The sequence below is a fragment of the Peromyscus maniculatus genome, chromosome 23 (assembly GCF_049852395.1).
Source record: "Peromyscus maniculatus bairdii isolate BWxNUB_F1_BW_parent chromosome 23, HU_Pman_BW_mat_3.1, whole genome shotgun sequence".
NCBI lineage: Eukaryota > Metazoa > Chordata > Mammalia > Rodentia > Cricetidae > Peromyscus > Peromyscus maniculatus.
In genome coordinates this window covers 5,574,125-5,600,446 of record NC_134874.1, presented here as the reverse complement: position 1 = coordinate 5,600,446, position 26,322 = coordinate 5,574,125, and the positions used below count along the sequence as shown (strand labels likewise).

General features: G+C 48.1%; 2 protein-coding genes across 3 annotated transcripts in view; one reads left to right on the top strand and one right to left on the bottom strand.

Moving 5' to 3' along the window:
• Window positions 1-976: 976 nt before the first annotated feature.
• Coq5 (coenzyme Q5, methyltransferase) lies at window positions 977-16,849 on the bottom strand. Its single transcript, XM_006995799.4, has 7 exons — window positions 16,604-16,849; window positions 13,614-13,763; window positions 13,031-13,252; window positions 8,748-8,854; window positions 3,228-3,316; window positions 2,120-2,231; window positions 977-2,040 (listed from the first exon to the last, which is right to left on the bottom strand). The coding sequence occupies exons 1-7, from the start codon at window positions 16,806-16,808 to the stop codon at window positions 1,939-1,941; spliced, it is 987 nt and encodes a 328-aa protein (XP_006995861.1). The 5' UTR covers window positions 16,809-16,849; the 3' UTR covers window positions 977-1,938.
• A 4,873-nt stretch (window positions 16,850-21,722) lies between these two features.
• Window positions 21,723-26,322, top strand: part of Rnf10 (ring finger protein 10) — a 35,333-nt gene continuing 30,733 nt past the window's right edge. For both annotated transcript variants that reach the window (XM_006995798.4, XM_006995797.4), the window contains exon 1: window positions 21,723-22,389. In XM_006995798.4, coding sequence (XP_006995860.1) covers window positions 22,233-22,389 — 157 coding nt within the window. In that variant the 5' untranslated portion in view covers window positions 21,723-22,232. The remainder of the gene's footprint in view (window positions 22,390-26,322) is intronic.

Sequence of the window (26,322 nt, the reverse complement as noted above, 5' to 3'; positions counted from 1 at the left end):
GTTGTTTCAGTGTTTGTGACATTTGGCATGTGTTCCATGCTATCTGCAGAGAAGGGCATATTTTGGAGCAGGAGAGAGACTACAGTTAGAGTAATTGAGATTTGTATCTGTTTGAACAGGTGGAAATGTTTCCATAAACTGAGTCCCTTTCCCTCTTTATTACCTGGCTGTATTTTTATTTGAAACCCACCAGGAATTTGGCCATCAAAGCCGTAGTTTATCCAACCAGATGACGGTCTCCAGCAACAGTCCCTAGAGCTGATGCAAGACAACATGGCTGGACATTGAGGGTTCTGGTAATTTGATCTGGCCCGTTTTCTGTCAAGAGGCTGGTGGCTTTCAACTTTCATTTTCAGGTTCAGATGTGAGAAAGCATGTTGCTATAGAAATAAAATTGGTTGGATGGTTTATGGAGTATCTCTTAGAGCCTATTCCTTCCTGTTAATTTAAAAGCCAGTAGGCTCCAGCTGGCTGAAAAACAAAATGCAGTTTTTAAGGTTTAGCGTTTTCTAGGATGCTCTTTACTGCTGTTCTGAGACATCTGTAGTTGGCTGTCTGAAAGCTGTTCAGTGACAGCCGAGGTCTTGTGAAATCTATAAATGACCCCTAGTGTGCTGGGCCCAAAAGCAACATCTGCAGCCCTTTCAGATACCCCTGACTATGGTGGTGTTGCCTTGCTTTGGTTGGTTTTTCAAGACAGGGTTTCTCTGTGTAGCCCTGGCTGTCCTGGAACTCACTCTGTAGACCAGGCTGGCCTCTTAGCATCACAATGGACTGTACAGGACATACTCTGCCTAGACCCATTCTGGAATACTGGAGGAGCAGCCTATATGCATAGTAATGTTTGTTGGTTACGTTTTTTGAGATAAGCATGAACTCAGTACGCAGCCCAAGCTGGCCTGAAGGCTATGCAGACTTGGCTGGCAGTCCTGCCACCCGAGGGCCGAGACTGCAGTTTTGTGCGGTCATTCAAGGCTCATAGTTTATGTATTCTTTATTTTACTGCTTATGTGTATCACTGCTTGCATGTACGTGTATGCACAGTGCCCACAGAGGTCAAAAGAGGGCACTGGGTTCCCCAGGCATGAGTTACAGATGGTTGTGAACTACCATGTGGGTGCTGGGAACCAACCCTATTATTATCATTTCCTTCCCCACTCCCTTTCCTCTCTCTCTGTCTTTTCATTATACACATGTATACATATATTCTGACAAGCTCTGTTTGCCAAGGCTGAGCAGTGGCTTCTTGACGACGGACACTGAGGATGGTGTCTTGGTGATGAGGACTAATAAAAGCACAATGACACACACTGCATCTGTATCACCTCCTCCAAGAAAGAGTAGCAGATACCACCCAAACTGTAAACTTGACTGCTTCACAAGATTCTACTTTTGTTTGTTTGCTGCTGGTGATGAGAACCAAACCCAGGCCCTCAACAGTCCATAAGCATGTGCTCTGCACTGAGCTGCATCCTCAGCCCCCGGTTCTCATATTGTCAGCGTTCTGACTTGGACCTGGTCTTTTGGCCCTAGATTCAGTTCTAGTCTGAAGGGCTGGTTCAAACCATCCTCGGCTTCCAGTGATCCTTATCGCTCTGGAAGGCGTCTGTGGTAGAGAAGCTCCAAGAAGCTTCAGAACTGGGGAGTGCTGGTTTTGCTTTACTCCACACCGCATGGTCAAGTGTTAGCAGGACTTCAGCAAAGCCAGGCCAGACATTTCTGGGACAAGGGCTCAGTGGTCTGGGCAGCTACTAATGAGAGCTGCAAAACATGGCAGGGTCTGTATCTGCCTTTTTGAGACTGGTCAACGCAGATCATGAATCCAAGGTTTGACAGCCAACAGAGGAAGCAGATGCTCAGGCAGGCTCATCAGGAAGTCCATCTTCCAGTCCAGGCCTCAGCAGAAATGACTGTTCGTGCTGTACCACAGAAAGGGAGCTAAAGTTTAAAGCCAGAATGAATGGCCACGATCCCTGAGGTCAGGCTTTCGTAGGTCACCTTCTGAAAGCCTGCAGCTTCAATCATCTCCTTGAACTCTTCCTAAAACACAAGAAAAGGCACATGGGATGCTTGGATTTCAGCCTCGGGGCCTCTGCTGTAAGTTACAAAAGCCCTGTACCTGATTTGGGAACTTCCGAATACTTTCCACAAGGTATTGATAGGACTTCCAGTCTCCTGCAATGACCTCACCAATGACAGGGATGACCTGGAAACTGTACAGATCATAAAGCCTTGGGGAAAAGGGGAAAAAAAAAAGAGGGACAAAGGCAAAGATTAGGATTTGTGTGCATCTCTGGGCATATTCCCTGGCCTCTTCACCAATAAAATAAGGAAAAGTGGAGGGTTAGGAGAGATGGCCCAGTGGTTAAGAATGCTTCCTGTAACCAGGCATGGTAGTGCACACCTTTATCTCAGCACTCGGGAGGCAGAGGGAAGCAGATCTCTGTGAGTCTGAGGCTAGCCTGGTCTACATAGAGTTCCAGGACAGCCAGGGCTACAGAGTGAGACCCTGTCTTAAAAAAAAAAAAAAAAAAAAAAAACCTTTACAAAAATGAGCTTGGATCATCCCTTAATAGCAAGTAGGACCGCATAAGCCAGGAGTCACTGACTCAGCTGTCTACAGGGTCAAGCAAGTGCCTGAGACAGGCAAGTAGGGCAAAAGCAAGGCCGAGAGGCCGCAGTGAATGACAGAGCTGCGGACACCGGAGCAGAGGCAGTTAACTCTGCCTTCGATGCCTGCGCGGAGGAGTCTGCTCTGCCAAGCTGGTGACGCATCTGATTTTCCCAAGGAAGCTGGAAATCCAGGTCCTTAGGTAAAATTTCCCGATTTTAAGTTTTTGGCTGGCTGGTGGGTATGAGATTGAGCCTCATCCTCTAGACTAGCCTGTCCTGGAACTCATTATATATACCAAGTGTTGAACTTGAAGAGATAGATCCTCCTGCCTCAGCCAGCTGAGTGCTGGGATTACAGGTGTGAGCCACCACACCTGGCTATTACATTTCTTAAAATGACACATGAGTCAAACAAAATAAACCATGTGGGTTGTTGGCTAACTCAACTCAGCCTCCGGGCGTCTGCTGAGCACTAAGGACTCACTGACCTCTACAAGCCCTGCCTGCCCTTTGATGCCTCCACAGATGCCCGTAGCTTACTGCTGTTTTCTATCTGTTTTGGGGTGGGGAACCTTTGCTAGACAAGTTTATAAAGCCCTGTTACCAATGCTAACCTGGAGATGAGGGGATCATTCACTTGGCTAAACTCCAGACAGAGAAACCGTCCTCCTGGCTTTAGGACACGATGGGCTTCTTGGAGTGCCTGAGAGAAAGAGTGAGAAGAAGATCCTCAGCAGACCTCTCCGCAATTCCAAGGGTCAGAGGCTGGGTTAGTTTCTATGAGCACTGTAAACATTCCCCATAAACTCCCTTTTATATCCTTAGGAGTCACAATGCAGAAACTACCCCACGTTACAGGCATTTGCTGCTCATGACCTGAGAAAGTTGCTCATGCAGGCGGACAGCACAGCTCCACGAAGATAGAGCCACAGTGGATAACCTCTTCCATGTAATGACTTTGATTAAAAACTTTTGTGTGTGGGGGCTGGGCCTGCATGTGTGCATCACTGTGTGCCTGGTACCTGCAGAGACCAGAAGAGGGCATCCTATCTCCTGGAACTAATTTAGAGACAGGTATGAGCTACCATGTGGATACTGGGAATGCAACCTGGGTCCTCTGGAAGGAAGAGCAGCCATTGACCATCCTCCACACCCCAACATAACAATTTTAATTAAAGGAATCTATCTGACAGAAAATGACATGTATGTGGATAATTCATTTTCTATGGGACAGAATGCGATGCATCTTTAACCATCGAGAGCCTTGTTAACATCATGGGAAATCTGCACAAACAGAACCTACTCAGCTATTATAAAAGGAAGAAAGAAGAGTTTTAAGTGATAACATGGAGGAAAATCACCATATAAGCCAGACTAGTCACCCAGGCCTCTAATCCCAGCTGCTTGGGAGACTGCACAAAGGACTGTAAGTTCAAGGCCAGCCTGGGCTACAGGGTAAGTTTAAGGCCAGCTTAACTTAATGAGATTACTAATAAGCATGTATAAAAGCCCTGGGTTCAATCTTAAGCAACACAGACACATACAAAATCACGGATCTCTGTGTGTGTGTGTGTGTGTGTGTGTGTGTGTGTGTGTGTGTGTGTGTGTGTGTTTCTTTAGAAAGCTAGAGACTGAGCTCAGGGCCTTGCACATGTTAGATAAATTCTCTACCATTCAGCTGCAACCCCAGTACACATCTGGCCTTTTCCCTGGAACTTTCTCTGTAGACCAGGCTGGCCTCGAACCCAGAGCTCCGCCTGCCTCTGCCTCCTGAGGGCTGGGATTAAAGAGTGCGCCACGGCCGCCCGCTCCTCCTGCTCGTGGAGTGAGCACTTTACTAGGGGAGCCATCTCCCCAGCCCCTGCTAAGCACTGGGGTTACAGGAATATGAAACCACACCTGACTGTAACAGACACACTTAAAGGCACAAAACATCTGTACAAACATACACAAGGAATGGGGACTGTGTGGGAGAAGAGGCACCGATGGCTGGGAGATTCGTGTGGGCAGGAGGTTCTCACTGACAAAACCAACTCTGATCCTATTCAAAAGCTTTTGTGAGATACAGTTACTGGGCCTGGCTATAGGACAAGAACTCATCACACAGACTCTTGTGGCCTTGAACTTGTAATGATGCCTCTCCTGCCTCCTGAGTGCTGGATCACAGGCAGGAGCCACAACTGGCAAAAACGTGTTTCAATCAGAGCAAATAATAAACCTTTTATAGCTGCAGGATGGCCATAAAAACCCAAGCTACAGAGCGGTGCTGGCTGCCTAGCACCACAACAAACTTTAGAATAATGTAGGGAAGGGTTTGTTTAGCTTACAGTCTGGTAGGTTCCAGGCTGGGATGGAGGCACCTGTGAAGATGCACAGGATAGGTCTACATGGCAGATTGCCTTGAAGCCAAGAAGCAACAAAGAAAGACTGCTTTTCTTTTGTTTTTTGAGACAAGGTCTCATACAAGAACCACATACCTGGCCTTGGTTATTGTAAATAGATCTATCAGGCCAGGAGACACATGCATTTAATCCTACCACTCTGCAACCAGAACTGGGTGATCTACACAGTGAGTTTGAGGCCAGCCAGGGTAACAAAGTGAGACCTTTTCTCCAAAACAAACACACAGAAAACAAAACAACAGACAAGCTCTAGCTCTCCAGCCAAGACTGGCCTGGAACTTGAGACCTCTGCAGCTTCAGCCTCCCAGGCCCTGTGACTGCTGCAGATGCCGGCATGGCTGGCTTAGGAAACTACATTCTAGCAAATGATCAAACCCACAAAGAGGGTGGCAAAGGCCCTCTGGTCTGCAGCCAGTGACAAATTTCTATCTGAACCGGAGGGCACTTGAGTGGACTGAGCCCCAGCCGGGAGGAATCTGTGGCAGTCCAAGCAGCTAGTATCAGAATTAAACTGGAGGGCGCTCAGTGGCTATTTGCAGAGGATTATGCGGCATGGGAAAACCCCACCTGACTGGAGTCAGAAACAGTGCAGAATGTGGGAAAGACAGAAAAATTTCCCCCTACAGCAGCAAAGCAATTGTTTACAGGATTAATTTGTCTCTTTAGAGAGAGGGTCTTTTTTGTTTGTTTGTTTAAAAACTGGATGTGTAGCTCATGTCTGTAATTCAAGCATTTGGGAAACTGAAGCAAGATTGCTGCAAGTTCAAAGACGGCCTGGGCTACAGAGTGAGTTCTAGGTCAGCCTGGGCTACAGAGTGAGTTCTAGGTCAGCCTGGGCTACAGAGTGAGCTCTAGGTCAGCCTGGGCTACAGAGTGAGCTCTAGGTCAGCCTGGGCTACAGAGTGAGTTCTAGGTCAGCCTGGGCTACAGAGTGAGCTCTAGGTCAGCCTGGGCTACAGAGTGAGCTCTAGGTCAGCCTGGGCTACAGAGTGAGTTCTAGGTCAGCCTGGGCTACAGAGTGAGTTCTAGGTCAGCCTGGATTACAGAGGGAGACCCTGCTTCAAAATGAGGATTGGTTTTTTGTTTTTTCAAGACAGGATATTGTTACACGGGTCTTGATGGCCTGGAATTCTCTATGTAGAATAGGCCTCAAACTTAAAGCAATCCTCCTGCCTTTACAGAGTATTGCGAATATAGCCATACGCTACCACACCTGCCTACAAAGTGTTTTTTTTTTTCAATTAAAAAAAAATATAGCTGAGTGCAGTGGTGGTGCACACCTTTAATCCCAGCACTTGGGAGGCAGAGGCAGGCAGATCTCTGAATTTGAGTGCAGCTTGGTCTACACCATCAGTCATAGATATTAAGTTCTGTGCCAGGACTACATATGGAAACCTTGTCTCAAGAAAACAAACAAACAAAAACTACACACACGCATACACGTGTGTGTATATATATATCTGTATATGTCTATGCCTACACCTATAGAGACAGTGTGTGCACACGTGGACAGCAGAGAACAACTTGCAGGAGCTGATTCCGTCATCTGCCATTATTTCCTGGGGATTGAACTCAGTGTGTTAGGTTTGGTAGCAAGTGCATTTACTCTGCACTTCTGATCATGGTTTCCAAGTAACGATATAGAGAGAGGGAGAGAGAGAAAAAACAAAAATAAAAACAGGACGGGCAGAGAAGAGGAGGGAGGGAGAAGGCTTAGAGAAATGCTAGACAGGTCAAGGCCCCCACTGCCAGGAGGCATGCACACACTCAACTGACCTATGGGGTTCCCACAAGGCCCCACCTAAAGGTCCACAGCACCTCTCAACAGCGTCACCCTCAGGTCTCTTGGAGTACTATATTCAAACCAGAGCAATCCCTACAAAGCCTCACCCGGAAGTAGAGGAGTCAGACAACGGGCCACATCCCAGGAAGGAAGCCAGTTCCTTGCACATGGTTTTTAAATGTTTGACAGAACGTTCAGGAGGAAGTGAAGAGCTGAATCCTATTGAGAAATGAACAGTCTCTTCCTGCTGTACAGGAACCATGTTCCCTTCTGCCCGTACAGCATCCAAGTGCCCCTTTCTATATCTGACCACGCCTCTGACCTGCAAACACACACAGCTTCACAAGAGGAAACAGGAAATGCCACAGCAGGTCCAACCACGAAGAGAATGTAAGTGCCAACCTGAGCAACCATGAGCTGGTCTGTGGTTCAGGCCAAATCTTATGGCAACTTGCAAGAAAGTCCTGGGGCTGGAGAGATGGCTCTGTGGCTAAGAGCACTGACTGCTCACATAGACGACCCAAGTTCAAGTTCCCAGCACCCACATGAGGTGGCTTCTAACTTCCTGTAACTCCAGCTCCAGAAGATCCAACACTCTCTGGCCTCCAAGCGCACTTGCATGCACATGGTGCACATAGACTCACAACACACACACACACACACACACACACACACACACACACACACACACACACATCAATCAAGAAATATATATGGAGATAGCTCAGTGGGTAAGAGCACTTGCTCTGGAAGTAAGAGGACCTGAGTTCAGATCTCAGCACCTACGTGAAAGCTATGCTTCCCAGGGCCGGCACACCAGCACACACACACACCACACACTGCTGCCACCCACAGGAAAATGTAACAGAGTTTGGCTACGATATCACGAAAGCTACTACTTGGAAAGGTCAAGGACTTTTCCTAAGGTCAAGCCATGGCTTAAGAAGTCTTGGTGATATTTTAGCTTTGTATTAGCTAATTCCTGCAATGATTTCCTTGTATACTATGTATGCTTCCAAGAACTCCTAACAGTGTATTTTATCTGAAATACCTATCAAGCATCCAAAGCCAAACAATCTCAATTAAGGTAAATTAAGCTCAGACCCTCCTTTCTTACACAGCCTTAGTGCTATTTATACTAACATTACAGACTCCTAACATTTATGTAACCACCTCTAGGAATGTAGTGTGAGCACGTAAATTCCCTTTTTCTGATACATTAACCAATTTTAGCTCTTAGTTGACCTCCTCCCTTAACCACTCCCCTTTTGGGTTGTAAAAGAAAGCCTGATGGTCACTGCTGGAGGAAAACTCTTGTCTGCCTTTATGACCCTGTGAGACTTCAAGCCTGGTTGACCTTGCTTTGGCTTTGCAATAGCATTGCTATTGCAGGGGTGAATAACTGCAAACCTCAGGGACTGAGGAGGATTTTAACTGGAGAACTAGAAGAATGAAATGAAAGATGAGAAAGACCAAGATGGGGCAGAACTAGGATAGGAGAATTAAGATAGAACTTAGAGGGGACAGCAGATAAAGGTAGAAAGGAGGCAAGAGAGGAGCTGGGCACGAGAACAGAACTGAAGGTGTGTAGATAGGATTTTATCCTAGAGGAATAAAGGAAATGGACAAAGAGCTCAGTGTACTTAGATTCATTTCCCAAAAAATAATTTGTGCCATTGTAGCTTCTCTTCTGGGCCCCTGGGAAGAAGATTATTAAGGCTGGACCATAATAATATTCGAGACATACCCCCCCCCAACACACAGCACACAAATAAATACATTAAGGAGGAGGAGGAAGAGGAAGAAGAAAACTCTAAGCTTAAATAGTCACTCCTCTTAAGTACTGGACCTAGAAAAGGATCTTCCCTGTCCTCACTTGGGGTAGGTCCACTCCAGGGGAACTGCTATCCTGAAAGTCACATGTATCCTGAGCATGCAGGTAATCATACCCGGTCAATGTGTGTGACATTCCGGATCCCAAAAGCAATGGTGTACACATCAAATTTGTCATCATCAAAGGGCAGTTCTTCAGCATCTCCCAGTACCCATGCAAGTCCTGGAAGACAAAACCAGTTCTGGGTATAAGTCTAGGTAGCTGTTTCCCATGCACCAGAGAAGTAGTGAATCTGAGGATTCTGTAGTAAGCCAATAAGAGAGTGAGTACCCTAGGCATCAATGTGCATGGCTTGTGGAGGTGGTGATGGTCCAGTGGCACAGAGCCCATGATGCAAAGTCTGGGAAATGTCAGAACTGAAGTGAGAGACTCGAGAACTGTTTGGCTGTTGTGGAATATTACTTTAACTGTGTGAAGGTGTGTTACATTTGTGTAGGCTGCATTTGTTTAAGGAAGTAAAGATGTGTTGCTTTGCCTACCTAAGGCTCCTAATTGGTCTAATAAAAAGCTGAATGGCCAATAGCTAGGCAGGAGAGGGATAGGTGGGGCTGGCGGGCAGAGAGAACACGTAGGAGGGAGAAGAGAAGAGAGAAAATGAAGGAGAAAGAGAGGGAGACACCCAGGGCCAGCCAGTCAGTCAGGCACAGAGTAGGACATACAGAATCAAAGAAAGGTAAAATGCCCTGAGGCAAAACATAGATGAAGAGGAACAGGTTAAACTAAGTTATAAGAACTAGTGGGACAACCATAAGGTAAGGCCGAGCATTCAGAATTGATAAGAAGTCTCCATGTCTTGATCTGGGGGCTGGAGGTCCAAGGAAGCTTGCTACATTTGGTGTGTGGGGCCTCCGGGTTTGGTGTCAGAAGACGTCACCTAGCTGCCTTCTCACGGTACTCCGGCTGCCTTCGCTGGACAGGCACCTTCGCGGGACAGGCACCGCTAGCATCTCTGTTTCAGGGCTGAGATAACAGCCCGGGCACTCTGTGTGCTAGGTGAATGCTGCCCTGAGCTACACGTTTATCCTAAAGCAATTGTTTTCCAGCCAGGTGTTTCACAGGTTTTACTCATTCATTTTTGAATGGTTTTCAAGACAGGGCTTCTCTGAGGAGCCCTGGCTGTCCTGGAACTCACTACATGGACTAGGCTGGCCTCAAAATCACAAAGACCCACCTGCCACAACTGCCTGGCTCCAGCTTTCTTTTAACTTTTCATTTTGGGATGAATTTAAACTGCCCAAGCCTGAGCAGGAATGACTCACTCAGGCCCAGGCTGGCCTGGAATTTTTGATTCTCTTGCCTTGGCTTCCCAAACATCTGGGATTGCAGGCCTGAATCATTGGCCTGACTCTGTTCAGAACTCATCAGGGTAGCCATGTTCTGAAGGACACTGATTTGCATCTAACATAATTCATTAAGGACCAGCAAGGCAGCTCTGTGGAAAAGGTGCTGTCACCAAGACTGACACCTGAGTCTGATTGTTGGAAACAAGAGTGTGGAAGGAGACATCACTTCTCCAAACTCTTCTTTGACTTCCACAAAACACGCTTGTGCACACACATACAGGCACACAAAAACACACTTGTGTACCACACATACACACACAAAAACACACTTGTGCACACACATACAGGCACCCGAAATACGTGAATTTATGTTAAAAAAACAAAAAACAAAAAACCAACACTGTCAAATAAACTTCACGGGAAGCTACTATTTTGGACTACGTTCCTATGCTAGGTCCAAAAGACCAGACTGAAACTCACAATGAAATTCTCGTGCTCAAGTTCCTACATCCACATGGGAAATGACCCACTGTGAGACCTGAGGACTAGCACAGCTCCTCCGACTTTAACCCTACAAGAAGAAAGGAACAACTGGGAACGTTCCGCGGTTAACCACTCACTGCTCTTCTGGACTCATCTACAGAGACGGCAACTCTGAAACAGCCCATCGGCTTGTGACTCTCCCATCTGCTTTCTCTAGTCTTGATCTCTTTATAAAACCAACCTCTTGGCCATTCAAACCTTTTTTTGGGGGGGAGGAGGTTTCAAGATAGAGTTTCTCTGTGTAGCCCTGGCTGTCCTGGATCTCGCTCTATAGACCAGGCTGGCCTCGAACTCACAGAGATCTGGCTGCCTCTGCCTCCCAAGTGCTGGGATTTAGGTGTGTGCCACCACTCAGATTGGAAACCTTTTTAGAGTTTATGTCTAATTGGCTACATGTGGAATAATGTTAACAAAGGACAGATTCCAACCATCTAGCTCAAAGGGGTTTTTTTTGTTGTTGTTGTTTGTTTGTTTTTATGTACATGTGTATGAGTGTTCCTGAGTGTGTGTAAGCGCACCACACATGAACAAGAGCCCACAGAGGTCAGAAGAGGGTGCTGGGGCCCCTGGAACTAGAGTTTTAGCAGCTGTCAGCTGCCGTTTGGATGCTGGGAACCCACTGCACGAACAATCCGCTCTCGCAGTGGCTGAGCCACCCCTCCAGTCCCTGGCTTCAAGGCTGGAAGTGGCCATGTTTCCATTGCATAATCAGGCAGGTAGAAGTAGGACTACCAGGGGCTCAAGGGCAGCCCTGATTGCTAGCCTGGGTCATGTGACGTCTCAGACAACAACGGATTCCTGGACAGGTTCATAGCCACACTACATTGCCCATGGTTTCACTGTTCTCCATTCTTTACGGCCAAGCACCAGACAAGGGAAATACATCTGTCAGCAGGAGTAAGACACGCAGTGCCTTTGTCTAGAGTCTGCCTTCTGACGAGTGTGGACAGCTAACAAAGGAGTCCTTCATCGTCAAGGCCAAGTGGGCTGAGGTGCGTCTAGGCAGCTCCTTCTTGGTGTGTGAGGAGGAGGAGGAGGAGAATAATTGGCCTAAAATAACCAGACATTCATAGTGGGCGCGGGAAGCAGAGAAATGCTGACATTGCCCAGAGCGTTGACAGAGGACTTTTTGTGACAGGCCCTCATCTCTCTGGCTGCCTGCACTGCCTGGGCGGCGTGGAAGAGGGCAGTCTGGCGGTTGGGCAAGCTGTCAAGAGGGTGCGACATGCAGGGTCACCAGTGAACGCACAGTATTCAGGGTAAACTTTTGTTGTTGTTTGAGACGGTTTCACTATGTGGCCTGGACCAGCTGGGGACTCACTATATAGAGTTCTCACGAAGATCTACCTGGTTCTGCCTTCCAAGTTCTGGGATTAAAAGTGATTAAAAAGTATGTGCCACCATGCTTGGCTGGGGCAAGTGTTTTGAAACATTCAGTGGCCAGAGGTAAAATCAGTGGCAGCATAGTGAGCGTGTGCAAGAACCTGGCTTCAATCTCCAGTGCTGAAAAAGGCATTTAGAGAGAGTGAGACAGAGACAGAGACAGAGACAGAGACAGAGACAGAGAGAGAGAGAGAGAAATTGTGTGACTTAAGAAGCTCCTGCTATGAATTCAAGTCCAGCCTGGTCTACAGAGTTAGTTCCAGGCTAGCCAAGACTATACATAGTTAAGACCCTGTCTCAAAACAAAACAACAAAACCAACAACTTGAAGGAGACTTCTAGGGCCAGTGAGATGGCTCAGTGGGTAAAGGGGCTTGCTGCCAGACCCAATGACATGAGTTCAATTCCCAGGATTCCATGGTGGAAGGAGAGAACCAACCCCCACAAGTTGTCTTCTGACCTCCACAGGAGTGCTATGGCACCAGCATAATACCCCAGCCCTGATTAAATAAAAACCATCATTTTAAAAGGTAACAAGGGCTGGGGAGACGGCTCAGCAGTTAAGAGCACTGGCTGCTCCTCCAGGGGACCTGGGTTTGAGTCCCAGCACCCAGCTGGCTCACAACCACCTGTAACTCCAGCTCTAGATCTGATGCCCTCTCCTGCTCTCTGTAGGCACCAGACACCCACATGCTGCAGAGACATATGTGCGGATTTAAAAACTGTACAAATGAGCCGGGCGGTGGTGGCACACGCCTTTAATCCCAGCACTCGGGAGGCAGAGGCAGGCGGATCTCTGTGAGTTCGAGGCCAGCCTGGTCTACAGAGAGAGATCCAGGACAGGCAGCAGAACTACAAAGAGAAACCCTGTCTCAAAAAAAAACCCCACAAAAACAAAAACAAAAAAAACTGTACAAATTAAAAAAAAAAAATTGCAACAAAAAAAGAAGATCCTTAAGCACTTTGGGCCACTGTTCGTCAAGCTTAGCCTGTGGCTCTGATTCTGGAGCAACACCTATGAGCTGTGCTCAGCCACATAAGCACCTTCAGCTCCCGCTGACTGGAAAATCGAGTGCGTCACCTTCCTCTGTAAACATGCAAACAATGCCGGGGGCTGCTGAGGGACTCACCCGCCGTGTGTCCTTGGTCCAGGGCTTTCTGCTGTCCAACCTTTAGCATCTCCCTGTTGATGTCACAGACTATGACAAGCGAACCACCCAAGGGATCCTCTTCATGCTGGTACTTTTTGGCAATTTCTTCCCAGGACAAATTTTGCTGAGCCCGTAACTGCCTCTTCCGTTTCCTCTGATGCTGAGCCTCAACATACCTAAGGAACCGGAATGCAATGTCGCCTGCGGGAAGCCAAGAGAAGGAAAGATACAAATGAAACCAGACAGACAGTACCCCAAACCCCAAGAGCAGATGCAGAGAGGGATGTGGTCGTGGAAGGATGCTTCTGCTCCTTTCAGTAGAAACCGGTCCCCACTCCCACCCCCAAAAGGACGTGTCTACACTGTCTAGGCTGGCCTTCAACTCCTGATCCTCCACCTATGGTCTCCTGGGCTGGGATTATAGATGCAATGCCTGCCCTCTCTCAGAAGTTAAACGCTCACTGATCCTTCAGTCACCACCACCAGCCCGAGAGGCAGCCGACTCCTACAGCAGACGGGTCTAGCACTCAGCCTTCCCCAAGGACACCAAGCAGGGCGTTACCTGTGCCGCCAGCCACATCCAGCAGCTGGGTCCCAGGCAATGGGTGCATTTTCTTGAGCAGCAAATCTTTCCAAGCACGATGGATGCCGAGACTCATCATGTCATTCATCACGTCATACTTCTTGGCTACACTCTCAAACACCTGGTAGACTGGGGTGGGACAGACACACTGTCATCAACAGGGTTAGTAGGGGGAAAATCTAAATGAAAAGACAAAGGGAGGCTTTCCCTCTTGAAAGTGCCTGTCTTACAAGGTGATGCTACGCCACAACGCTTGACACCCGAGATGCACCTTAACACTATGTTTCCCCTCTCGTGGTGCTGGGGATGGAATCCAGGGCCTTGCACATGACAGGTGGGACCCTACCACTGAGTGACTTCTCCAGACCCCAACACCACCCTGCATCAAATGCTTAAAGGTGTACGGGAGAAGCCAACCTCTTTCCTAATGTCCAAGATCACCGTTCAAACAGGGTGTTGGGTTAACTGTGAGTATGCGCGTGAAACACGAGCTTCAGGTGGTTTTCTTTCCATGACTCACGATGAAAATAAGAGGTGTATGTCATGATCAGTGACCAGTTATGTCATCTACTTTATAGACTGCAGGCTGATGTGTGTCATCATGGATGGGTGAATCAGTTTACACTCATTCATGTCAGAGCATAATACTTCTACTGTTTCCTGGTCTCTCGGTGACAAACCAATGTGGCATGCTTAGCTCAGTGAAGGAGGAAACTGAGCAACAGAAACGAAGAGACCAGAGGAATGAGGTTCAGATCAGTGAGCAGATTTGAATCCCAGCACCGCAAAAAACAAAAAGCAAACAACAATAGCAACAAGGGAGAGTGATGGGGGAATGTCCTTCTGCATGCTGTGAAAATATGTTGCTCTGACTGGGTGGTAAATAAAGCCGTTTGGCCTACGGCAAGGCAGCTTAGAGGCAGTGGGAAATCCAAACAGACAGGAAGAGAAAGGAGAGGAAAAAGCAGACGCCAGCTGCCACCAAAGCAACAACATGCCAGCAGACCAGTAAGTCACGGCCATGTGGCAACTTACAGATTAATAGAAATAGGTTAATTTCAGATATAAGAACTAGGTAACAAGAGGCCTGCCATGGCTATAGTTTAAAAATAATATTTGGGGTGGGGATTTAGCTCAGTGGTACAGTGCTTGCCTAGCAAGCGCAAGGCCCTGGGTTCGGTCCTCAGCTCTGAAAAAAAAAAAAAAAAATTAGCCTGTGTGTGTTTATTTGGGTTGGAGTGGCGGCAGGACCGGTGGGTGAGAGATTTGTCCTGATTGCGGGCCAGGCGGGATGCAGAAAAACTTTCAGCTACATAAGAGTGCATCGCACAAGTGGAAAAGGGCAGTGGGGGGAGCGGAGTGAGAATGCAAGCGTGCCGTGCAGTCGCAAGCAGAAGAGGTGACTGTGGGGGCACACGCTGCTGGGGCCCAGAGCCTCCAGACACACAGCAGAGGGAGCTTGTGAGGGCAAACTTGCTAACCAAGGTGAGGCCAACCAGGTTCAGATGTTTCAGAGCAGAAGTGGCAGGAAATAAAATCACGGGGCCAGGGAGGTGGCTGGGTGGGTGGAGCACCTGCCTCCAAGCCTGAAGGTGTGAGTTCGAGCCCCAGGACCCATATGGCAAAGGAGAGAACTGACTCCTGCAAGTTGTCCTCCGACCTCCACGGAGCCCACAGATATTCACACACACACACAATCAATACAAATGTGATAAGAGTTTTCCATAACTTCCATTAAAGAGGTCCTTAGAGCTATTTCATGATGTTGAAAGCACAAGGGCCAGAAGCTGACCAAGCCGCCTCTCCATGCCCTAACAAAAAGTTTAGAATGGGGTTAATGGCAATTTGCCAAGTCACAGGAAACACACTTAATCCCTACTGTAAGCTTTATGACAAGGGAACAGTGTTCAAATTGCTCCTGGTAACTTTTTGTTTTTGTTTTGTTTGTTTGTTTGTTTGTTTTAAGACAGGGTTTCTCTGTGTAGTTTGGGTGCCTGTCCTGGCTCTCACCCTGTAGACCAGGCTGGCCTCGAACTCACAGAGATCCGCCTGGCTCTGCCTCCTAGGTGCTGGGTTTAAAGGCGTGCGCCACCAATGCCAGCTCTGTGGGTGTGTATTTTTTAAAGGGGAGGGGATGGTGTCATCCCCTTAGTAAAAAACTGTTGGAGTGGTAGTTCTCCCACTCATTAGCAATTTTATATCTGCCTCTGCAGAGACAGGCTCTCACTATCTGAAGCTGGCTTCAAATTCGAGGTATAGTAGAGAACCACCTTGAATTTCTAATCCTCCTGCATCCATCTCCCAAGTGCTGGGATCCCAAGCGTACACCACTACACACAACGGGAGCCTAGGGAGTGAGGGGCAAAAAGCACCCTACCCACTGAGCTACATGCCCAGCCCCTGACTACCTCTTCAAATCGTGCAAGTTCTTGCTTAACCTTAACTCTGTTTCCCAAGAGAGGGATTAACAACAGTCACTCATGGGAAACTGAAGTGAGACATGGGGGTAGGGGGTGGGGGGTCGGGGAGTGAGAACGTCCACACGGCGCCTGACGAGGGGCAACCTCGAAGTGGGTGAGAGTTAAGGCGGCGGCGGCGCACGCCTTTCATCCCAGCACTCAGGAGGCAGAGGCAGGTGCGTCTCTGTGAGTTCGAGGCCAGCCTGGGCTGCACACATCAAGGGCAATCAAGGTTACCCAGAGAGACACAGGGAGTCAAAAGAGGAACAAAAGAAGAGGGCGTGTAGCGAGGTGCAGCGTCGCAAATGCCTGCGTCCCCAGTTCAGACTTTAAGAGTGGGAAGTTGCGTCTGGGAGGTGGGTGCTCCTCGGAAGTCAGGACTGCAGGAATGAATGCAAGGACTAACACTCCCAGGGCTAACAGGACATCAGATCCACCCCTAGGCGGGTAGAGGAGCCCGACTCGATGACTGCCAGGCCCCTCCATCCGCCCTCCGGCCCGGCCGGTCACCTTTGCCGCCTTTCTCCTCCTCCGACACAGTCTCGAACCCGAAGTGCGTCTCCGCGGCCCGCTTCTCCTGGGACAAGGACCGCGCACTCAGCGTGGCTCCGGGCCGGGACCGATGAAACCGGGGCAGCCCGCAGCCCCCCGCCGCCGCCCGCGACCACCCGCGGCAGCAGGAGCGCCACAGCCCGCAGCTCCTGGGGGCCGCCATCTCGATATCCCGGCGACCGCGGGCGGAGCGCACGTCGGGCTGCGTCACCGGCCGGGGCACGGGTGCCGGCAGGAGACAGAATTCGGGGAACGCGCCCGGAAAAACGCCTGTCGTGAAGGCGTCATGCTTGGTTTAAGGATTTGAAAACCTGAAAGCCTTTCCTGTGCTCCCCTAACAGAATTTAGAATTCACCAGGAATTGAGGAGAGCTCGGAGTGAGACCCTAGTTGTGTTTCAGTGGCTTTATTTCCATCCTGCCAACCCCGGCACTCCGAGTGCTAGAGTGCTCCACCAAGTCCTGCAACTTGGGTTTTTCTGGTGCAGAATCTGGCTGAAATGGGAGGCATGTTGTCGTTAAAAGACCAAAATTACGTGATCAAAAAAAGTTGTGTGTGTGTGTGTGTGTGTGTGTGCGCGCGCGCGCGCGCGCGCGCCTGTGTGTCTATGACGGGTTTTTTTTTTTTTTTTAATTTGAGTGCATGTTACTGGGGAGCCCAGAGGCATCCAATATCTTCTTGGCTCTGTAGTTGTAGGTAGGTGAGCCTACTGATCTGGGTGCCGGTGACCAGACTCCTGCGTTCTGCCAGAGTGATATGCATCATAACAGGTGAGCCATCCCTCCAGCGCCTTAAGTGTCTTAATTCTGGAACTAGCTTACATAGTCTAGAGTGGACTTGAACTCATAATATTCCTGGTTCAGTTTCTTCCTGAGGGCTGAGAACACAAAACTGTGCTACTCCCATGCCTTTTTAGTGGCTTTTGGAATTGAACCCAGGTCCTTGTGCATGCTTGGCCAATGTTGTACCACTGAGATATATATATATATATATATATCCTAGTGCTTTTTAAATGTATTTTAAAGTTTTTGTTGTTGTGTTCTGTTTGTCAAGACAGAGTTTCTCCGCGTAGCCCTGGCTGTCCTGGATCTTGCTCTGTAGACCAGGCTGGCCTCAAACTCACAGAGATCCACCTGCCTCTGCCTCTGAGTGCTGGGATTAAAGGTGTGTGCCACCACCGATTGGAATATTTGGTTTTTAAAATTTCATTATTTGTGTCTTTTTGGTGTGTGTGTGTGTGTGTGTGTGTGTGTGTGTGTGTGTGAACGTGTACGCTCTCACACACAGGCATGCATGTGCCAAGGTCCATGTGTGGAGGTTGAGAGATGACTTTCAGGAGTCAGTTCTCCAGGGGCTCCGGGAATTGAACTCAGATCCTTGGGCTAGGCTTCCACAGCAAGCACTTTGACCTAGGGAGCCTTCTTGGCAGCCTTTGTCTTTTATTTGGAGATAGATTTTTCACTAAGTTGGCAAGGCCTTGAACTTACTTTGTCACCCCACAGGCTTTGAACCTTTGACCTTCCTGGCAGGTGGAATTAAAGGCCTGCATCACGAGGCATGGCTTCCTTTTATTTTTATTTTTATTTTATTTTATTTGTTTTTTACAGAAAGGATAAGACATGACAGACTATCTTGTGCAAAAGCAAGGAAGAGGCTGCTGGATTTTGCTTGAATTTCTGTTTCTGTTTTAATCCCCCCTTTTTAAATGTATATTTTCTGTAAATATTTCACAAAGAGAAAGTGCCAAGGATACTAAGAAACTAATTTGAAATGAAAAGTCTCTTCTTGGTTTAATATAGCCTGGCAGATGGACACCTACTGCTTTGGGATTCTTTTCCCCTCTCTTCCATTTTTATGAATGACAGAAGGAAGAAATTATTCATCCACACACTTAGAATTCTCGTGTCTTTGTTATGGGAAATAAAGTTTCATCACAGAATTTTAGTACTCCCAGCGTATCTAGTTATATGTAAGAGTGGACCTTAGGATTTGGGGCTGTTCCTTCTGGACATCACATTACATTTTCCAACCGAGGCTGTAGTGTGTGTGTGTGCCTGATGGTGAGGTAGAAGAATCCCAAATTCAAGTTTAGCGTTGACAACTCAGTGAGACCCTGTCTCAAAATGTTGACAACTCAGTGAGACCCTGTCTCAAAATAAAGGGCAGAAAAAGATTGAGGTAAAGTAATGCCTAGCATGTCCAAGGCTCTAAGTTCAATACCCAGAATCCTTTGCCACATTCAAACAAAAGAGCAAAGCCAAACAAAAACTGGGAGATCATTGTTTGAAAGGTCAAGGCAGTCAGTGCTCTTAACCTCGGAGCCATCTCTCCAGCCCATACAAGTGCTTTTAACTGCTGAGCCATCTCTCCAGTTCTAAGACAGGGTCTTGCAAGTAGCCCAGGATGTACTCCTGCCTCAGGTGCTGGGATTATGGTAGTACAAGTCCAACACTGAAGTAATTTTTTCCTTTTTCTTCTTCTTCTTCTTTTTTTTTTTTAGTGACAAATGCTGTTTATTGAAGGAGGGAGGAGGTCTTAAATACAGGCTTACAGCACAATGGGAGAACCCTGGAGGGCAGAAGTTCGCTACCGATGTTTTACAATCTTGCATCTAAGCTGTAAATGCCCATTATGCAGGATACACAGACAAGGAACTTCCCTTAAGCATTCAGGAGGGTGGAACCCGGCAGGGAATTAGTATAGGGAGGATATCAAGGTCAAGGTCAGCAAGCAAGGCAACAGTTACCCAAAACGGGGGCCAGGGCCCTGCAGGTCCCCCTTTTACTAAAATATGAGCTTCTGACTTAGGTCGCGTGGGACGTTGGCAGGTCACCTTACCTGTTATGGAGACACCTGCCCAGGCCACACAGGCGCTCTGTCTTAGGTTGGTGAGCGCCCCCCAGGAATTCCCTGTCTCTGAATATTCATGATCATACAGGCTCAGTTGTGTGTGAGCTGCAGAGTTAACTGCTGCCAAAGATCGCAAAGTGGCACTGGGCTTGCAATCTGTGTGTTTGACACAGAAAAGATCAACAGAGGTCCTAACCCACCCATAGCCAGTAGGCTAAAGGCAACTGAGCCATTCCCTTCCTTAATGAGCCTTACTGCAATTTGGAGTCCTTGTAAGATAGTATCCCAAAAGCAAATGGAACTTGAGTTTATAAATTTATAATTTTCAAAGCCAATCGAAATGTATATAACTATTGAATTAAATTTATCATGCCCAATAGAATGAAAGATTAACTAACTGTAGTAGCTACTTTTGTTGCCAGGGTCTCCACTGTGTTAGCTGTAGTAAGCAATTATGAAATGGTAATCCCAGAAACAGTAGCAGTGGTGGCCGCCATTGCTATAACAGCAACAACGGCAGCAATGTCAAATTCTCTTCTGGAGCGTGTGGGCATCCACTGGCATGGATACAACTCCAGGAACACGAAGCGCCAAGGCCCATTTTTCTTGATCCCAGCACGACTTAAGCTGGCAGCTCTTCTGGAGAATCCAACCTCACGTCTACAGTTCCTAGACTTAATTTTTTTTTTTTTTTTTGGTTTTTCGAGACAGGGTTTCTCTTGTGTAGCTTTGCGCCTTTCCTGGAACTCACTTGGTAGCCCAGGCTGGCCTCGAACTCACAGAGATCTGCCTGCCTCTGCCTCCCGAGTGCTGGGATTAAAGGCGTGCACCACCACCGCCTGGCCTTTTTTTTTTTTTTGACACAGGGTCTTACCATGTATCCCTGGCTGGCCTGAAACTTAGAGAGCGCTATCTGCCTCTGCCTCAAGATGTATTTTTACTATTTATAAATTGTGTGTGCGTGCGTGCGTGCGTGCGTGCGTGCGTGTACCTGTGTGTGGGTCTGTGCACATGAGTGCAGGTGCCTCTACAGACTAGAAGAGGTCATTGGGACCCCTGGAGCTGGAGTTCTAGGGGGCTGTGAACAAACCCAGTAGATCTCAACAGAACTCAGGTCCTCTGGAAGAACAGTACAGTCTCTTAGCCACTGAGCCATCTCTCCAGCCTCTGATCCATGCGGTGTTATCCCCCCCCCCCCATGATACTGGGGATCAAACTCAGAGCTTTGCCCATGCAAGTACCCTCCCACTTAGCCATACTGTCTTTCTCTCTTGTATGAGACACAGTCTCGCTATGTAGCACAGGCTAGCCTTACATTCTGTATTGCCTGTTTTGGTTTCTTGAGTATTAGGACTACAGGCATGTGCCGATCTGGCTGTCGTTCATCCACCATTGCTAAAATTCCACTAATCAGCTGAGGGAGTAGCTCAGAGGTAGGAAACCTGATTGAGTACGTGGGGCCCTGGATTTGATCCCTCACACCATTAGAGAAAAAATGGTGTTCTGTGTGTCACGTGTCCTCCACCTGGCACCAAGAAGTCCTTCTGTGCCCCTCCCAACTGTTCTCACTGAACTGTATTACACTGTTTCTTTCTTGCTGATTTTTACATCTGAATGCGGCATGCATGCATGCATTATGAATGTTTTCACACACATGCACATCTCTATGGGGTTCTGAGGCCGGCGTTGGGTGTCTCCCTCCATGACTCTCCACATTCTTTGCTGGGTCAGGGTCTCTAGGTGGACTCACCGTTTCAGCTAGTCTGGCTAACCAGTCTGCTCTGGGGATTTCTGCATCTCTGCCTCCTGTGCACTGGAGTTGCAGGCGGGCCATCACCCTCCACTTGGCTTTTTAGAAATGTTTGCGTATGGGTGTTTTACCTGTATGTATACCTGTGCACCATGTAAACATGTCTGTTTGGTACCAGACAGACACCCATACACCTTAAAAGAAAAAAAAAAAGATCCCAGCCCTTAGGAGGCAGAGGTCGGAAAATCTGTGGATTTGAAGCCAGCCTGGTCCACATAATGAGTTCTGGCCCAGTTAGGGCGACCTAGTGAAATACTGTCTTAAAAAGAAGGAGGAAGTGAGGGAAGGGGGAAAAAAAGGAAAGAGAGAAAAAGCATTGTTAAGAACAAGTCTTGCAGCCGTCCCGCCCCTGGGGATATGGGAGGGAACCATTACTGGACCCGGATGTTGGCGAGAACTACACTCCCCAGGATGCATCGCGGCCGCCGGGCGACTATATAAATAGTCCATCCGGGTTCTTGGAGATGCTGTTTGGCGACTCGTCGCCATTCCCGGAGCAGCTCGGCCTCGGCCCAGAGGCGAGTGTCGGTCGCTGTGTCGGAGGCCCCGGTCCCCGGCACCGAGACAGCCAGCCCTCTCTCCTGCCCCGCGGCGGGAGAGCGTGTCCGGCCGGCCGGCGGGGCTCGCGACCCTCCCGCACCTCCCCTTCCCCCGCAGCCTCCGCCCCGCCAGGCCCGGCCCGGACCTCCGAGCCCCGGCCTCCTCCTCCTCCTCCTCTCCGGTCACCGCCGCCCCTGGGCCCAAAGCCCCACCTGTCGCTTCTCCTTCCATTTTGAGAAGCCGAAGAAGGAAACAAGGAAAAATGTCGCCATGAAGGCCGAGAACCGCTGCCGCCGCCGACCCCCGCCGGCCCTGAACGCCATGAGCCTGGGTCCCCGCCGCGCCCGCTCCGTTCCGACCGCCGCCGCCGCCGCCGAGGCCCCCTTTGATGCCGCAGAGCTCCCCCAGCGCCGCCGCCACCGCCTCCGACATGGACAAGAACAGCGGCTCCAACAGCTCCTCCGCCTCCTCGGGCAGCAGCAAAGGGCAGCAGCCGCCCCGCTCCGCCTCGGCGGGGCCGGCCGGCGAGTCTAAACCCAAGAGCGGTAAGAGCCGGCGGAGGTCGGGTCTGCGGGGTCACTCGGGGACGAACGACCCTCGCTCCCCTTGCCCCGACGCCCAGTATTGACGACTAAGCTGATCTGCGCTGCGTGGTTAATTTAGGCCCTTGCATTCATATTCAGAACAGCTGGTTGAAGCAGGCGCTATTCTTAGCCCCATTTCGCAGATGTGGAATCTGAGATTGGGAAAGGGTTAAGGTCATCCAGGTAACGAGTACCTCACAGCAGGCCTTAAAGACCTGGTTTGTGTGACTCATCAGTCCACGCTCTAAAACCACTGAGTGTATGTTGGATTAGCATTGGGTGGCATTCAAATTTAAATAAGAGAGGGTGAGGCCCGAGGATTTTCAGACTTAAATCTGGCACCCGATCTGTTCAAGAGGACTCATCTTGGAATGGCGTTGTCTGCTGTCATGGTAAAGCATGCAGAGTCTGCATTCAGTCTTTTTAAAAAGGTCCACTCCTTAAGTTTGCCTTACCTGTGAAAGAGGGGGTGATACACTATTAAGAAAATGAGCTAAGTGCTTAGAGTGCTTGACAACTACTTGCCCAAAAGTATTGAACCTATTTGTGTGTGATAGGTTATAGGTGTTTTGCTTTCATGGGGGAAGATGTCAGGTGTGTAGTCATGCCTAGTATTAACATAGCATAATGATAAGTTACTGATCATGCTCTTAAAGTCCTGGGCTGAGCTTGTTACCACTATTCTAATCGTTTATTCTGTCTAGCAAGGTGGAGGTTTTTTTGTTTTTTTTTTTTTAAGAGAATAAACTGAGACTGTGTAGGTTGTTATGAATTGGCAGGATCCCGAGTCTAGCTTTCTCCATCTTGTTTCAGAGCTATGTACAAATCCTTGTTCTCTTTTATACTTTCATCATATTGGTTATTATAGCATGTGGGGTTTTGTTTGTTGTCTTTGAGATTTGAATTTAATTACAGTGTTTCTCCTTCCCTTTCCTACCCCCAAACCTTCCCATATAACCTGCCCCCATCTCCTTCAAATTCATGGCCTCTTTTCATTAATTGTTTTTGCATGCATATGTGTATTTGTGTGTGTGTGACACACACAGATATATATCAGCGAACGGGCAAACTAGATGGGCTGGGGGAAGCCTATGAGGCCTCACCCTACACAAAGAACTATCGGCAATTTAGTAAAGCTGGGAGTGGGAGAGGTGATCTTCCCCAGGGAAGAGCACACCAATTGGTTGTCAGTGCCAAAACGATCAGCCCCGGAAAACGTAAGTGCACAGTAACAGTGTGTTTTTGTGAGAGAGAGAGAGTAGGGGACCTTTGGAGATAACTGCCTAAGATTCAAAAAGCTGTGAGGCTAGTTTAATCGTAGGCTGGAGGTGTGGGTCAGTGGTAAAGCACCTGCCTAGAGGTCCTGGGTTTGATCCTTACCTCCCCTCTAGTTATTAAATTAAAAGGAGTATTAAACTCTCTCTCTCTCTCTCTCTCTCTCTCTCTCTCTCTCTCTCTCTCTCTCTCACACACACACACACACACACACACACACACGAATTTGTAAGGCTTACTGACTTGAGAGTTCGTCTGCAGGTGTGGCAGATTCCTTCCCCAGGTATACCTAAGGACTTGTAGAAATTGCCTGTGGAGACCCACAGTTGTCACTGTGATAGACCAATGCTTTAATATCTAAGTTATTATTAGAGTTAGTGGAACTTTAAGGCCAAGTTAGGAATTAAGTAAACTAATTTTGCACATGTGTAGTTTTATCATAAATCTTTCCTCTTGGTTGTTGTTAGAATTGGTTTAGAGAGGTCTGAGTGTTTCTCAAATTGATGACCTTAGCTTTGCACCCTGCTTGTAGATGTAATGTCTCGGGTTCTCTAGGAATTCTCAACTCATTTTTTAGGGCCCTGTTTGAGTCACTAGAATACATTCATGCATGAGTCAGCTGTTAGAAATGCTTTATTGTTTAGTGAGCAGTAGGCCAAAGCTACCAGACAAACAGGGCGGGAGAGAGGTTCACTGCTGTGCAGGTGGAAAGAGGGAGCGAACTCCATGCTCTCCACACCAATACATCATGCACACACATGATTATGATACTTTTTTTTTTTTTTTTTTTGGTTTTTCAAGACGGTTTCTCTGTGTAGCTTTGCGCCTTTCCTGGGACTCACTTGGTAGTCCAGGCTGGCCTCGAACTCACAGAGATCCGCCTGCCTCTGCCTCCCGAGTGCTGGGATTAAAGGCGTGCGCCACCACCGCCCGGCTTATGATACATTTTTTAAAATTAAAAAGCTAGAGAGCTGATGTGTTTAAGGCATTTTACCACATCGTTGACTTTGACTGTAGAGTAGAATGTTGGAATTACCAACAGTGTGGTACCCAGTGGTGATGTAGCTTGACCAAAACAAATAACTGTCAGTGTTAACATTGCAGGCAGAATTGAGGGTGATGAATGGTAGTTGTCGAGGACATTCTGACTTGGTCCTAACCAGATAGGCCAGGCTGGCCTGGAACTGCTTGACGGCCTCCCAGGTGCGGCTGGTGTCATTCTGGTTCCTTAGCGGTTAAATACTTCATAGAAAACACCTGTTAACTAAGGTTTCGGCTGAATGTAGTGGCTCATGCCTGTAATTCCAGCGCTCAGTTGATGGAGAAGGACCTCCTTTAATTCAAGGCCAGTCTGGGCCTCACACGGAGTCCAGGGTGTCTGGGCTACAGAGTAAGACTGTTTCTAGCATCAACAGTTTATTTATTTAGCCCTGGCTATCCTGGAACTCACTCAGTAAACCAGGGTGGTCTTGAACTCAAGGACCTACCCAAAAACTCTTGTTCGTTTGAGACAGGGTCTCACTGAGTAGCCTTGACTAGTCTCAGACTCAGAGATCTACCTGTCTCTGCCTCAGAGGTGCTGGTATTAAAGGCATATGAGTCACCATACTTGCCTAACTCTTGGTTTTAGTCTGGGTCGTACTGTACAGCCTCAGACTCTCCTCGTTCCTCAGCCTGGAATTGCTGGGTTTATAGGCACATTTCACCGTGCCCAGCTGAAATGTTTGTAAGTAGTACATGCCATGCAGTTTAAATTTTAGGCAATATTCAGTTATGTACATTTTTGCTGGAGAGCAAAATAAAATCAATATCCTATTGTTTTAGTCTCTCTTTTTATTATTTATTACTATCTCATATATGAGAGGGACATGTATTTATTTACTGGACTCACAGAGATCCACTTGCCTCTGCTCAGCATTTTTCTTTTCTAAAATACGGATTCCAGGGATTAAACTCAGGTCTCAGGTCCTCAGGCATAGTCAGTGGTACCTTTAACCACTGAGCTGCCTCACTGGCCTTATTCTATAAAATTTTTCCCCTACATGTATTCATTTGGGATAGGTGGTCAGAATTGGTGGCAAGCACCTTGACCAGCTGGAATTAAAGGCTGGCCTAGTTTTGATGCCCAGAAACATAAAAAAAAAAAAAAAACCTAATAAAAGCAACCACAAAAATGTGAATGAAGCAGAGAGAGCTCAGTGGCTACTTACTGCTACAGAAGACTTGGGTTTGGTTTTCAGCCCTACAGTGTTCTGGCCTCTACAGTGACAAACCTACATGTGGTATACAGCCATGCATGCAAGCCAAACACCCACATACACTTAAAAATTAATAAGTCAGGCAGTGGTACCTTTAATCTCAGCACTCAGGAGGCAGAGGCAGGCAGACCTCTGAGTTCTAGGCCAGTCTTGTCTACAGAGTAAGTTCTGGGACAGCCAGGGATACACAGAGAAGCCCTGTCTCCAAAAACCAAACAGACAATGCAAACTGTAAATGAAGCTGAGTGTGGTGGGCACAGCCTGCAATCCCGGCACTCACTGGCCTAAGCACCATAAGTTTGGTGCCACGCTAGGCTAATGAGAAGTTACAGGGCAGCCCTGTTACATGGTAAGTCCTTTC

Coding starts and splice junctions, on each gene's coding strand:
- Coq5 (XM_006995799.4), bottom strand. CDS start 16,808: ATGGCGGCCCCCAGGAGCTGCGGGCTGTGGCGCTCCTGCTGCCGCGGG. Junction 13,764..16,603: donor GGAGGAGAAAGGCGGCAAAG/GTGACCGGCCGG, acceptor GTCCCACCCCAG/TCTACCAGGTGTTTGAGAGT. Junction 8,855..13,030: donor GGACCAAGGACACACGGCGG/GTGAGTCCCTCA, acceptor TTTGTCTTCCAG/GACTTGCATGGGTACTGGGA.